This window comes from Notamacropus eugenii, chromosome 4 (genome assembly GCF_028372415.1).
Source record: "Notamacropus eugenii isolate mMacEug1 chromosome 4, mMacEug1.pri_v2, whole genome shotgun sequence".
Taxonomy (NCBI): domain Eukaryota; kingdom Metazoa; phylum Chordata; class Mammalia; order Diprotodontia; family Macropodidae; genus Notamacropus; species Notamacropus eugenii.
Genome location: NC_092875.1, coordinates 343,167,872 through 343,182,484, shown reverse-complemented (window position 1 = coordinate 343,182,484; position 14,613 = coordinate 343,167,872). Strand labels below are relative to the sequence as shown.

Sequence of the window (14,613 nt, the reverse complement as noted above, 5' to 3'; positions counted from 1 at the left end):
GGGCTAATTCTTTAATCTCTGTAGGCTTCATTTTACTCATCTAGAGAGAAATGAGACAGGATCAGTGGTATCTAACATCCCTTTCAATTCTGTAAGTCTGTATTCTTCATAAAGTCATACCTTGTCCTAGCTCATCTCCTAGGAATTGAAAATAAAAGCTGGGTTCCTTCCATTTCTCTCTTCCCTATTTATTTTACTTTGTCTTGGATTGGGTTTTTTTTTTTAACTTCAAAAAAGTCTCTAACCCCAAAGTTTGAGAATCACTGTACTGGAAAATGCTATTAAAGATAACCACAACCCTCACTAGATAACCCTATAATGATTCAAATCAAAGTAAACTTCCTGAAACCTAAACTCAGGAAATCCTGTGGCCCAGATAATATGTCAAATGAGATGCTAAAATGTAGCCGTGATCACATTTAGAAAGCTCTTCAGTAACTGTTTAATCTAATCCTCCGATCTAGGCATTTGTTTCTCTAAGATACAGTCAGAAGAATTAATTATTTCAAGATGTTAGAACATAAAACAACATATAGAATAACAATGATCATATAGCAGCAGTCGGCAGAAAATAGTCTGCAGTGTCCTGAATGAAATGATCAGATAACACCTGGCCAGGCAGACACAGTCACCAGAGGCAAATCTGATTGCTCCTGGGGAGCCCTGAACATAGCAGATGCTTCCAGAATTTGTCTGCTCTCAAGGCGGAAAGGAAAAATTAACATTCAGTGGAAATATTAGGAAAATTGTGAATTGTTTGAGCTGAGGTAGGTGTGCTATCACATGGTCAGCCAATGGATGCATCCTGAGGCTGTATGTTGGAGAGAGGCCCACAAGGTTAGAGAGCCAAGGTCATAGGTGGCTAGAGTGGAATCAGGCCAAAAGTGGGGGCCTCCAATCTAGGATTCCTATAGAAAACTGGAATTCTAGGAAGGGATCACAGCAATCAGTTTTGTTATCTGCCACTTAAAATCCTCATAGTACTCACTACGATTCAGTATAAATAGCAAGGATACCTGTTGCTTCCTTCTCACAGCACACCTGGTGTTCTTCTTACCTCTATTTTTACCACAAACAACTGCCAGCCATTAACCTTGGAGGAAGAAATTCAAAACTGGAAAAGAATGGCAATGTGCCTGAGAGGACCACAAAAAAGACTTTATACAACTTCGGCTCATGGGAGATAATACAAGATAACTTGTCAACTTAAAGTTTCTGCTGCTTCTTTAATACTTAGGAAGTTATAGAAAAATAAAAATAAAAAACTTAAATACCTTGTTTGAGTGCAAAAACTTAAGATTGGTCCCAATTTTTCAGCATACAGACTTTTTAAAACCAGAACTGATGATAAATACAGATTTAAAAGAAGAGATGAAATTATGCTTGAGCTACCTGGAACCCTCTGGGAAAGTCTAGATAGCTATATTTTGCAGAGAGGTGAGTATATTTCCCCCAGTCACCAAAACAGATTACATTTGAACAATTTTCATGTTAAAAGGATTATACAATTCTCCAATTTCTTAAAGAGAGCATTGTTCTTCACGATTCAGAATCATTATTCTGAACATCAGTTATTATACTAGGTTGTAATATAGTGATAGTCTTAGGTCCAATGAGGTGTCTAGGGCTAATGGACAACAGTTATACTTTTTTAGTTTTTGCGTCATTTTTTTTATAGTTTTTCTGTGTTTTCCCATTAGATGGTCACTTCCTGCTATCGCTCTGTGCTCCCATCAATGTATCTATTTATAACAACTCTTTCTCTCTCTTCTCATTTGCTACTTCCAATTACATTTGGATTTAGAGATCAGAAATCCAAACTTGCTCAAAATTATGTGTAAATCAGGGTAAAAAGGTACTGAATGAGAGATATGGGGTTCCCTTACCAATAAACTACTTAAATGGCAGCTAAGCTCATTGCTAGTAACTCTTTACTACAAAGCATATAGTAAGTTCAAATCCTTACTCCACCACTTATTCCTGGGGTGCCTTTGGGTAAGTCACATGAACTGTTCAGGCCTCATCTATGGATGAGAAAGTGAGATATAACCTCTAAGTCACTTCTAAGAACTGTGACTTAACTCTTTAATATGTTGCCTTGTTATCAAATTTGGTGGGAGTGGGAAGTGGGAAGGGGAAGGTATTTTGTCTTCCCAATTCGCCTTCCATCAGGGAAAAAAATTGCATCTTTTGATCCCTCCAGCACAGTGCTCAGAACAGAACTGGAACCCCATTCCTCCTACTGGATTGATAACTTCTATAAAACATGAGGCACATAAAAGCTAATTTAAACTAATAAAAATTAATGCATCTAAATCTTATCATTTAAAATATTTTAAAACACATTTTAAACATTTAACATTTAAATGTTTTAAAAGACATTTAAATATTTAAAACACATTATCCCTCCTCCAAACTTTCCTATTTCAGATAAGGACACTGCCAACTTTACAGTCCCCTAGGTCTGGGACCTCAGAATCAGCCTGACTCTTCTTTCTCCCTTACCTCCCATATCCAACAAGTTGCCAAGTCCTGAACCTTCCACTTCCATAATATCCGATATATCAATTTCCTTATGTCTATTCACACATTCACTACCTTACATCAGGCCTGTATCACCTCCCTACTGGAGTACTGCCTCAGCCTTCTGATTGGTCCTTCTGTTTCCAGTCTCTCTCCTCACCAATCCATCTTCCACATAGCTAAGAAAATAATACACCCAACATACAGGTCTAGTCATGTCACCCCTTCACTGGAAAAATCTTCAGAGGCTTACTGTTTTCTCTGGGATAAAATACAAACAGCGTGACGTTTAAAGCCCTCCAAAAATTGGCTCTTTTTAATATTTTCCTCCTCTTCATAAAATATACAGTCACAAGCTGTTTACTCCACCTGGCATTCTACCTACCATTTTTGTGTCTTTCCACAGGTACATGCATGGAACATGCCTCCTTCTCCTCACCCCCACCTCTTAGACTCTTTCCCTTTCTTCCTGGTCTAGTGTGGGTACCATCTGCAATTTGAGGTCCTTCCTGGTCCCCCAGCTCTCTCCCATCTCAAATGCTTGTGTATAAAATCCACAGTAGTCCATAAGATCCTCCATGACCACAAGTGCTTTGTTCGTTTATTTTTTCTTTTTGTTTCCTAAGAGTAGACATTTAACAAAGGTCTGATGAACTGAATTGGAAAGAATGAAATGAAAAAACATCTGGAGGCAGCTCAAGAACCAGTATACAGGGTGACAGGGGCCTTCCTCAGCTAGCCTGTGGGAACCTGTGATTTGGATGCTGAGCCAGCTGCCTGGGGTCCTCCACCAACCCCACTTGACTCCTTTCTCTTCTACTCTCTCTCCTTTCCTCCTCTTTGTGGGAAAACTGTTCCTTTAGGAGAGACAGTGTTAACTGCCTAATTATGTGCAAAAAGACAAGGGACAAGCTGGTATAGTGGATAGAACTCTACACTTAGAACCAGCGTGACCCAGATCTGAATCCTGTCTCAGATACCCTGATAACCCTGGGAAGGTCACCAAACATCTCTCAGGCTCAGTCTCCATATCAGTGAAATGGAGATAATTAGAGCACCGACATTACAGGGTTGTTGTGAGGATCAAATGGCATAATATATGGAAAAGTGCTTAGCACTATGTAAGTACTAGCCATTATTGTTATAAATGCTGTATACTGGAGAGCCTCGCCTGAGTGACTATTTCATCCCTCCTCTATGTAAATTTTAAGTCATTCTTATTTACTATAAAAACATGCACGGTGCCAGAAGCAAATGACTAATGATGGAATATGTGAGGGTTCCACTTGAACCATTCATTTTTTATAAATTGATTTCATACTGGCTTTTTGTCTTCATATCACAGTTGTTTCTCACCCCAATCCCTGCAGACAGAAACTCTTCCTTATGACCAGAAAAACAATTAAGTAAAAGCATCAACTACAGAGGTTGTATATAACCAAGTATACAATATTATATCCTACTTGTCCCCCACCTCATAGTTAGGAAAGAAAAGGTATCTTTCATTATCTTTTCTCTGGGACCTTTATTTGCTGAAACATTACTCTTCTAAAGCCAATTTGAACAAAGATATGACCTGTCTCACAGGTAGCCACCATGACTACTGAGGGCCAGAATATTTCTAATAGTATGGACTGATCTTACTGAAATTTAATAAGCCCTGAAAAAAGTGAAATTCTTCAGATTTCTAGCTTCAACCAAAATGCAAAAAGAACAGAAGAGTCTGTGCCTTGTTGGGTGCTCTTGACCCATCCCTGCATGTTTGAAAGCCTAGCTGAGTTCACAGTCAATGAGAGAAACATGTTCAGGATGATTCAAGAATCTGAAAAGGGACAGTGGAAAGCCCAGAACAAATAGTATGGAAGTCCATTAGAATTTATAAGGTACATGAAGTCCTTCACACCAATGCAAGCAATTTGAGGCTCAAAGAGTTCTGGAATAATCAAAAATGTGAAACAAGAGAAAGAGACAACAGAGGATGGGAAAAGATACCACAAACACAGAGACTGGAAGTCTCTCGGATGACTTTGCTAAAAGTAGCATAAAGTTAAGCAGTGAGTTCTATTCAGCTGCACCCAGTGGGATTTAAACTCTGCTCTCTTTACTTGAGGAGAGTCAAAGACAAGAGGAACCAAAGATAAGGACATCAGGTAGAAAGGAACAGAGAAAAGACTGTGGACCTGGTCAGTTTGAGTTCATTGTAAAGGTCTGGGATTAACTGAGAGCCCTGATTCCTCCCGAAAAGAATCACACTTTTACATCTCAGTTATCTATCAAGGATTTTGGCAATCCTATGGTTGTGAGTTCAAATAGGAGTAAATATTGATTCAGATATAATGAGGTATACATAATTTTTTGCTTTCAAACCTGACCTGGGATTTCTTCAGTGTAGAGAGTTACAGGCAAGGCATTTTCTCTACCAATGAAGAGAGCTACCTGGGCCAGTGGTATCAAATTTAAACAGAAATGGGGGCCATTGACCCATACAGAAGGATCCTTATAGGCTATATATGATTCAGAAAACTACATACTAATATTACCTATGTTCTATTATATTTTTATGTGTTTTGCTAAATATTTCCCAATTACATTTTATTCTGGTTCAGGCCACACTTGAGATTATTGGGTGCAATGTGATCATTCCATCATCTTTTGTGTTTGACACCTCTGGTCTGGGGTACTGAGAAATACAGTGACTTGGCCAGGGACATACAGCAAGTATGTGTCAGAGGCTGCACTTGGACCCCAAGTCTTCTTGACTGGTGGGACACTTTTTCATGCATTTTGCCATGCTGTCTCTCTGTGGACATAGCATTTAGGCCCTCGATATTTACTGAATGACCAGATTCATGTTTGGGGAAATGGGCTCTTTGAGGACAGGTGTTTCATACGTGTGTGTGTGTGTGTGTGTGTGTGTGTGTGTGTGTGTATAAAAGCCTGAATTTCTTTTACCTTAGGAAAAGATAGGCATTTTGTTCCTAGTGAACATAGCTTTTCTCCACTGAAGAGAGGCAACCAGGAATGGATTTATATTGTAGCAGAATAGATTAAAAATAGAGATTGGAGATAATTTTGTGACAGCAAAAGTTGTAAGACCCTGGAGTGTTGCCAAGGGAGCTTGTGAAATCTTCTCTTGAGGTTTGAAAGAGACAACTGTCTATCTGAGGTTCTGTTTGTCCTGTTTTGCCTGGAAATCCTAAAATACTGTGCTTACTAACCGGAATTCCCCTTCAGACATTAATATGCCTCTTCTTCATCATTTCTTGTCCAGTCGTTTCAGTTGATTTTGACTCGCTGTGACCCCATTTGGGGTTTTCTTGGCAAAGATATTGGAGTGGTTTGCCATTTCCTTCTCCAGCTCATTTTGCAGGTAAGGAAACTGATATAAACAGGGTTAAGTGACTTGTCCAAGGTCACACAGTCAGCAAGTGTCTGAGGTCAGACTGGAACTCAGGAAGATGAATCCAGGTGTAGCATTCTATCTATTGTGCCAACTAGCTGCCCTCCTTCACCATACCACTTTGTTTTGTAGCTCTCAAATGCATTTGATGTGGGATATTTTGTACTACAATTATCTATACTACTTCTCGCCTCTCCACTAGACCTACATCCCTTTGAAAACAAAGGTTTTAAATTATCTAGTCTTTGAATCTCCCCCATCCAATAACCAGGGTAGTGTTCCAGTATACTTAACAAATATTTATAATTATGATAAGAATAATAACAGAACATACATGTATATATAGACACACACATACAATTTTTTCTTATCGTTTTATGCAATCCTCACAGTCACCCTAAGGGGTAGCTTAGTATAAATATTATTAGTCCCATTTTATAGTTGAGGAAAACAAGGCTCAGAAGTATTTAAACATTTGACCAAGATCTGGGAAATCTGGAGGCCAGACTCAGACGCAAGGCCTCTGACTCCGACTCTGTCATTCTTTTTACTGTATTCCAGCTAATATCCTAGTTTCTTGTGAAAGTATCTGGGAGCATCCTGGGTCAGAAGAGATTAGTCCTTAAATTTTCACTCCATTAAACAAAACCACTCATGTTAAACTGTGTTCTAATTAAATCACTGCTGAGACTTGAAGGAGTCATAAAGACAAATAAAGAGTAAAAGACTAAATAACTGCATAGGTTTTCCCTGGACATCTTCCACCACGACAGTGATTCTAATCTTGAAAACAGTAACTTGGGCAAAGTTAGAAGACATTGCTATGGATTATACCCTCTAATCCTCTTTCATGATGTGAAATGTGAGCAACAGCGAACAAATTCAATACTGATATGTACATAAAAACCTCACCAATTCAGATTCAGATTCACTGGGGGAGGGTTCAAGACTAATCTCAATTAGCTAAGTTCTGAAACAATAAAATAGAATCATATTTTCAAGATGAGTCTTCCTGACTCCAGGCCTGGCCTTCTTGACATTGTGACACCTAGCTGCCCTGGAAACTAAGGTTCCATGAGGTCAGATGATAACTTGTCCACAGTTCCACCACTCTCAGAGAGAGGATATGAAGCAAAGTCTTCCTACTTCCAGGTCCAGCACTCTACCCACAATTCCACACTGCTGCTTCTCTTAAAGAGGGAGTTTATACTTATTCCAACTATCCTGCCACAGTTCAATTCCATTTCAGAACTCCTTTTCTGAAAATTAGCTTCCAGAGAAAATCTGCTTACGTACTTCATAGCATTTATATAAATTCAGAAAGACTCATCTATCTAAGTTCAAATCAGGCCTCAGACACTAGCTGTGTGACCCTGGGCAAGTCACTTAACTTTGTTTCCATTTCCTCATCTGTAAAATGAGCCTGAAAAGGAAATGGTAAACCACTCTAGTACTTTCCCAAGAAAATCCTAAATGGGGTAAGAAAGAGTTGAACACGACTGAAAAATGACTGAACAAAATAAATTTTCTTAATGAGTGAAACTGAATGAATGAGTTTTTTAGTGGATGACCACTAAATTACTGCAGTCTTAGAGGAAAGTTATATTGGCTGCTAAATGTCTCTGTGTTTCAGCTCAACAAACACTTCTTAAATACTTTCTACATGCCAAGAATTTTCCAGATACCGAAGATTCAAAGATAAAACAATTCCCTGTCCTCAAAGAACTTACATTCTCTGGATGGGTGGGGGGAAATATAACATGTGTATAAAAATTCGAGGGAGAGCGTCTGGAAAGGTTTGAGGAAAGAAGTGATAATACAAGAGCCTTGAAGAAAGGTGAAGTTGAAGAGGGAGTGCTTGCTAAGTCCTGGGAAGTGCCATAGTGAAACATGGAGGAGGGAAATGGAACATCTAGTTCTGAGAACAGCTAGTAGTCTAGTTGAGCTGGACATGAAGGGAAAGGATGCGAAGTAAGGCTGGAGAGGTAGGTAAGTAGGTGGAGGGCCTTACGTGCCAGGCCAAGAGATTCTATTTAATTAGTCTGTCAAAAAACATTTATCAAATGTCTGTTATCTTCTAGGAATTGTGCTAAATGCTGGGGGTGTAAAAAGAGGTAAAAGACAGTCCTTGTCCTCAGAGGGCTTACAATCTAATGGGGAGACAACAATCTCACTCTCTCTGTATATATTATGTTGTATACAATAATATATACAATACATCATATGATATGTAATATTTATTATATTAACATGTGGTATATTATATAATGTGTATAATATAATAATAAATATAAAAGGAAGTAACTAAAAGAGAGAAGGCACTTAGAGGAATTGGCAAAGACTTTCTATAAAAGATGGGATTTTAGGCAGGATTTAAAAGAAGCCAGGAAAGCCAAGAGGGTGAGATGAGTAGGGAGAGCATTCCAGACGTGAGGAATAGCCAAAAAAAGAAACCCAACAAAACATATAGAGTCAAGAGATGGACTGTGTTGTTCATGAAACAACCAGGAGGCCAATGTCACTAGATTCAAGAGAATATGGCAGGGGGTAAAGTATAAGAAGACTGGAAAGGTAGGAATGGGCTAGGTTATGTAGGGCTTTGAATGCCACAGAAAGCATCGTGTAATGGATTCTGGAGGCTATAAGGAGCCACTGGAGTTTATTGAGTAGGGAGATGACGTGGTCAGACCTGCACTTTAGGAAAATCACTTTGGTGGCTGAATGGCAGAGGAACTGGAGTGGGGGGAAATCTGGGGAAGTCAGACCCACCAAAAGGCTATTACAATAGTCTAGGCATGAGGTGAGGGGTATTAGTTTTTGACCAGGGAAGTAAAATGTCAGCCCATTACAACGATGATATGTATGTGAAAGAGCAGAGGATGATTTGCTTTATCTGGAATTGCAAAGTACAGGGAAAAAGTGTACTCACTTCTAGCAACAGTCCCCCTTCCGGCATGGCAACTCCAGTGGGGAGGTGATCTTCTTTCACTGTGTGGTTGCCTTGTGGCCTAAAGTGTTGCTCCTGAATAGCTGTTAGAGAAAAGAAATAGTATGTCAACGATCTTGATCGATTCATTCCCCCTGCCTCCGGCCCAAGAAAGCAAACCACATTTTACAGGGTAGAACAAACTTCTCAGTAATCCAAGGTTTGTAAACATTGTTTTTATTGAATGATAGTTTTCCACTATTATCCGCTTCATCAAAAATAAGGCAAACAAATGAAAAGGTACAGGAAAACCAAGGGAAAAAACATCATGTTACCAAATCCTTGCAGTTTATATAATTCAACCCAGTTAATGCTGGCTCACAGCCAGCAACCAAAAGTAGACAGGACGACCCAATGCTTAACTAAGTCTGATTCAGTTTGTCTTAGAAACCTTTAGTTAGGCTGATGCATTGTGTTTTAATGTTGTTTCTTAAAGCTACAATTTTTACTTCCATAGTTCTTATTACATATCCCTACTCAGACTTTGATGCCATCCTAATCTGAAGGAAATTTTAAAGTTTTTGTACATTACAGTTTATAAAAACACAAAAAGTCATTTTTGATTCTCAATACCAATGGAAAATCAAGGCTAATTCACCCTCTCTCAAATCCTATTTTGTGTGGTGAAGAAATTTGTGTCATAAGGTGAGACTCTCATCCCAATTTATCTGGGTAATACAGCATCAATCAGTCAGTCAGTCAAGTATTTATGAAGCAATCACTACTTACCAGTGATGAAGACAAAAAGCAAGGCAAAAATCATTTCTGTTCTCAGAGAGCTAACATTCTAATGAGGAAGATAACAGCAAATATGCATGTTCATACAAGATATATACATGATACAGAAATGGAAGGCAATTTTCAGAGGGAAGACATTAGTCAAAGGTTGGGGAAGGGTAGGCAAGGAAGGAGACCTGGAAACATCCCCTGCAAAGAAAACAGAATTTAAGATAAGTGCTGAAAAAACAACAACAGGGAATCCAGCAGGAAGATGAGGAGAGGGAGACATTAGGAACAGCCAGTAAAATGGTGGAGTTGGAAGATGGAGTGTTGGATGTGAGGTCTGCCAAGTAGACTGGTGGCTGATCATGGAGTGTGTGAAAAGGAATAAACAGTAAGAGAACCATAAAGTCAGAAAAGGGCCAGGCTCTGAAGGGTTCTAAATACCAAACAGAGGAGTTTACTTTTGCTCCTAGAAGTAAAAGAGATGCTGAGACTAGCCAGAAGGTTATTGCAATAGTACAGGGTAGAGGTGATGAGGACTTATACCAGGGTAGCAATTGTATGAGAAAAAAGTGAGATTATACATATATGTGTGTTTGTGTACACACACACACACATATATACATACACATATACACAAACATATATGTATATCTACCCACATGCCCATATGTAGCTACACATATATGCTTAAACATATGCATATGTATACATACATATATTATATATATATGCATATATATATATATATGATGTAAAGGTAGAAACAGTAACCTGACAACTGGCTGGATATGGGATGCTAGTATGAGTGAGAAGTCACTAATGTTATAAGCCTGGGTGACTGGAAAGATGATGGTCTTTCAAAAGAAGAGGGAGGTTGAAAAGAGGGGAAGGTCTGGGGGTAAAAAGTTAATGCTTTCTCTTTTGGACATACTGAATTTGAGATGCCCATGGATGACCTAGTACCTCAAGCAAAAGAGACCTACACAGAGCAGTTAGATATGTAGGAGAACCAGGAGTGGGTAGTTTTCATGAAAACCTAAAGAAGGAGGAATTAATCAGAAGAAGGTAACTGACAGTGTCAAAGGAAAAGAGTCAAAGGACAACGCTTTTGATGTGATAATACTCAATGCACATAATCTCATGTATGAAGATACTGTGGTATGGTGGATAGAATACTGGACCCAGAATCAGAAGCCAATTAAATTCTCTGATCCTCAGTTTCTTTTTCTGGAAAATGGTAACAATCTGTTAACTTCACTGGAAATGTAAAAAAACTGGTGTTCCAAGAGGTTGTACAATTGTTCCCAAGTCCATACACAGCTAGTAAGTGTTAAAATCTGGATTGCTGACTCCAAATTCAACCCCCTTTCCTATAACATGTAGCTTCTTGTAATCTGTACAATCCCTCATAATCTCACAGTCTCTACAATTCAGATGTGCTAAAACTGACCTAGACCAGTTTGCAAGAGCCAGTTGTTAAATTTTCAGTGTGAGCATTTCCACTTCAGAAATTAGTAGATGCTACAAATCTGGTCTTGATTTATTATTCTGTTCATTATCTAGAGTGATGGAGAAAATATTAATAACAGATAAAATTTAAAATAATGATGTGGGTACATCCCCCCCCCCCAACAACTGGTTGTTAAACATTTATCAGCATTGCCACTGTTTATAATTAAGAGAAAACAGTGAGAAAGCTGTCATGGAAAAGTTAAGACCCAAAGCATGCAAATAGCACAGGGTCCTTATTTCCAAGTGAAACTTGAGCTGAGAAAAATACCAAGAGTTTTAATACCAAGTAAAAGTTAAAATAAAGATACCAGAGGAAATATCAAAGTAATTTATTTAACCAAGATAACTTAAAGCCTATGGTTCTAGAAAAGAAAATCTGATTTTGAAAGGAGAGTTTTCCTCCCCTTTGTATTGAGCTAAATTGTCCTTCTGGTAACCTCCAAATCTTATTTCCAGTTGTTCAACGTGGGGCCACGCAGAACAAGTTTAGTCATTTCAGTCGTGTTCAACTCTCCATGACCCCATTTTGGGTTTGGGGATTTTTGTTGTTGTTGCTGTCGGGTTTTTTGGCAAAGATATTGGAGTGGTTGGCCATTCCCTTCTCCAGCTCATTTTACAGATGAGGAAACTGAGGCGAGCAAGGTTAAGTGACTCACCCAGGGTCACATAGCTAATAAGTGTCTAAGGCCAGAATTGAATTTAGAGAAATGAGTCTTCATGGGTCCAAGCCTAGTGCTCTATGCACTGTACCACCTTGCTGCCCAAGTCTGATCATAGGTTCATAAATTTAGAGACAGAAGAGACCTTAGTAGGCCATCCAGTCCATCCTCAAGGATAAGGTACTAAAACTAAATAACTGGACCAAGGTCACTCAGCTACTAAGCATCTGAAGCTAGTCTTCCCAACTTCTGTTCACACTTCAAGAACAGAGCACTGGACCTTCTAAAGTCAGGAAAACCCGAGTTCAAATGTGACCTCAGACACATACTAGCTGTGTGACCTTGGACAAGTCACTTAACCTCTGTTTGCATCAATTTCCTCAACTGTAAAATCCGGACAATAATAGCACCTACTTCACTGGGTTGTTTTAAGGATCGAATGAGATAATAACTATAAAAGTGCTTAGCACAATGCCTGGTACATAACAGGCACTATATTTCCTCTTTGCCACACTGCCCCTCAAGTCTTCTTCCAAACCAAGACCCTTCAAATATTTGTAGACCCTGATTATATGCCCAATAAGTCTTCTTTTCTCTCTACTACAAAGTCCCAATTCCCTTAATTGGTGTTTTTTATGGCCTCGTTTTGAGTCCTTTCATCTTTCTCTGACCATGCTCTTTATCAGTGTGATACTCAGAACTGAATAGGAGACTCCAAATGTGGCCTGACCAGGGCGGAGGGGAGTAGATGTATCACCCCAATCATTCTGGACACTGTGACCTAAGATGTCATCTGGCTTTTTGAGCTTCATGTCATACCATTGACCCATATCATATTCTCGCTCATTAAAACCCCCAATTTGTTTCCTATGAGGTGCTTTCTAGATATGTTATCCTCATTCTGCATTTGCACAGTTGACTCATTCAACATGTATAACTACAAGCCTACATTTACTGCATTAAATTCTTATTAGATTTGGACCATCTTTCTAGTTCTCTTTGGATACCAGTTCTTTCATCCAAAGAATTAGTGATCCCAGTTTAGTGTCATCTAGAAATTTGACAATCACATTATCAAGAGTATGATCAAATTCTCTGAATTAAATTCTTGAACAGAATATGGCTGCATAGCACTGCTCATCTCTCCCCAAGATGACCTATGTCCACCACTTCCTCTCAATCTTCACTCTGACTCCCACAACTAAACTGGCCAATTTCAGAAGCACCAATTTACACCAATGCCCTGATGCTGTCTCAGTAGAAGTTATTTTAATTACCAACCAGGAAGGAATTGGAAGCAGCTGCCTCCCCAGAGACTGGTGGAGCTGTTGCCACAGTTGAACCCTGGCATACAAACCTATCAATGATATTGTGGCAGGCATGTCAATAACTAACTTCTAACATCTTGCCATTATATTTGATGCGGCAACATGGCAGCCCATTTTGAGTGTACTTGCCCTAGAGCCTAGGCAGCAGTACTTTTGTCATAGCAAATGCTGACCCCAACAGTTCCCTCTCTTGTAGAACCAGATGTGCACAATTAGATGTGCTTCTAATGACCATATCTACAACTGCTAAGCAGAGTACCTGCTACTGTCCACATCCACATGATACTCGTCCTTGCTTACATCAATCGTTAACATTTTTAGGTCTAGTTTTTCAATCAATTTCAAATCTACCTATACTACCATCCAGTTCATAACTTTCCATCTTTTCCAAAAGGTTGCAAAGAAAGACTGTCAAATGCCTCCTGAAATCTAGCTATTTGTATCTAAAAAATTCCTCTATTTGCCTAATTATACAAGCAAGATGAGTGACTTTAGTCTGGTATGACTCATTTTTAATGAAACCATGATGGTCCATAGTAATCACCATTTTTCTTTCTTTTTAAAAAATAACTTCTATTGATACCTTTTGTTTTTACATAACCTAAATTTTCCCCTCCTAGGGAGACATTCAAAATAATCAATAATTTACCACTTCTTTATCTAAGTCTTACAAATCACTCCTTCAATAACGTGTTCTAATTTTCCCCCCAGAAATAAGTGTCAAATTTGCCCTTCTGTGAGTTGAGGAATTGTTGCTTTCTGCTTCTACAAAAAAAAGGGGGACAGCATTTATCCACTTTCAGCATTAACATCATTTCCATTTTTCTCCATGATTAATAAAAATAAACGCTGATTAGCATTTCGATAACACTGTCAAGGCTTGCAGAATACTTCACAAACATCTCAATTCATCTTCACAGCAATCCTGTGAAGCAGGTGCTACTACTGTCTCCATTTTACAGATAAGGAAACTGAAGCACAAGGAGTTGTTAAGTGACTTGTCCAGGGTCATACAGATAGTAATTACCTGTGGTGAGGCAGGATTTGAACTAAGGTCTGCCTTACTCCCACTCTTATAACTCTGCCCTCCAGCTACCTAACTGGATCACTTACAGTATTAGTGTCAAACTCAAATAGAAACAGAGACCTGATTCCTACAGCTACATATTGACTTAGAAAACCACAAATAAGCAGTATCTACGCTTTATTGCACATTTATTTATTTTTAAAATTTTCTGAATTATATTTTAATCTGGATCAGTTGCAATAAGTGGCAATTAGGCCCCAAGTTTGACACCTCCTACTGAGAGTACCTGGCATTTGCATCTACCATTTCTCATAGAGCCTTAGAAGGTGATTCATCTAGACTTTATGACTTGAATTCATCAAGGGAAGTATCCTCTGACTATTTAATTGTAATGCATAATGAACCTTTCTTAGTCCTTATCCTTCTCATCCACTTCTACAGAATTCTCTACT

The 14,613-nt window shown here is 38.7% G+C and overlaps 1 protein-coding gene across 2 annotated transcripts in view; it reads right to left on the bottom strand.

Moving 5' to 3' along the window:
- The window catches only part of AHRR (aryl hydrocarbon receptor repressor), a 253,907-nt gene that overhangs the window by 97,369 nt on the left and 141,925 nt on the right, over window positions 1–14,613 (bottom strand). For both annotated transcript variants that reach the window (XM_072605304.1, XM_072605305.1), the window contains exon 4: window positions 8,853–8,953. In XM_072605304.1, coding sequence (XP_072461405.1) covers window positions 8,853–8,953 — 101 coding nt within the window. The remainder of the gene's footprint in view (window positions 1–8,852; window positions 8,954–14,613) is intronic.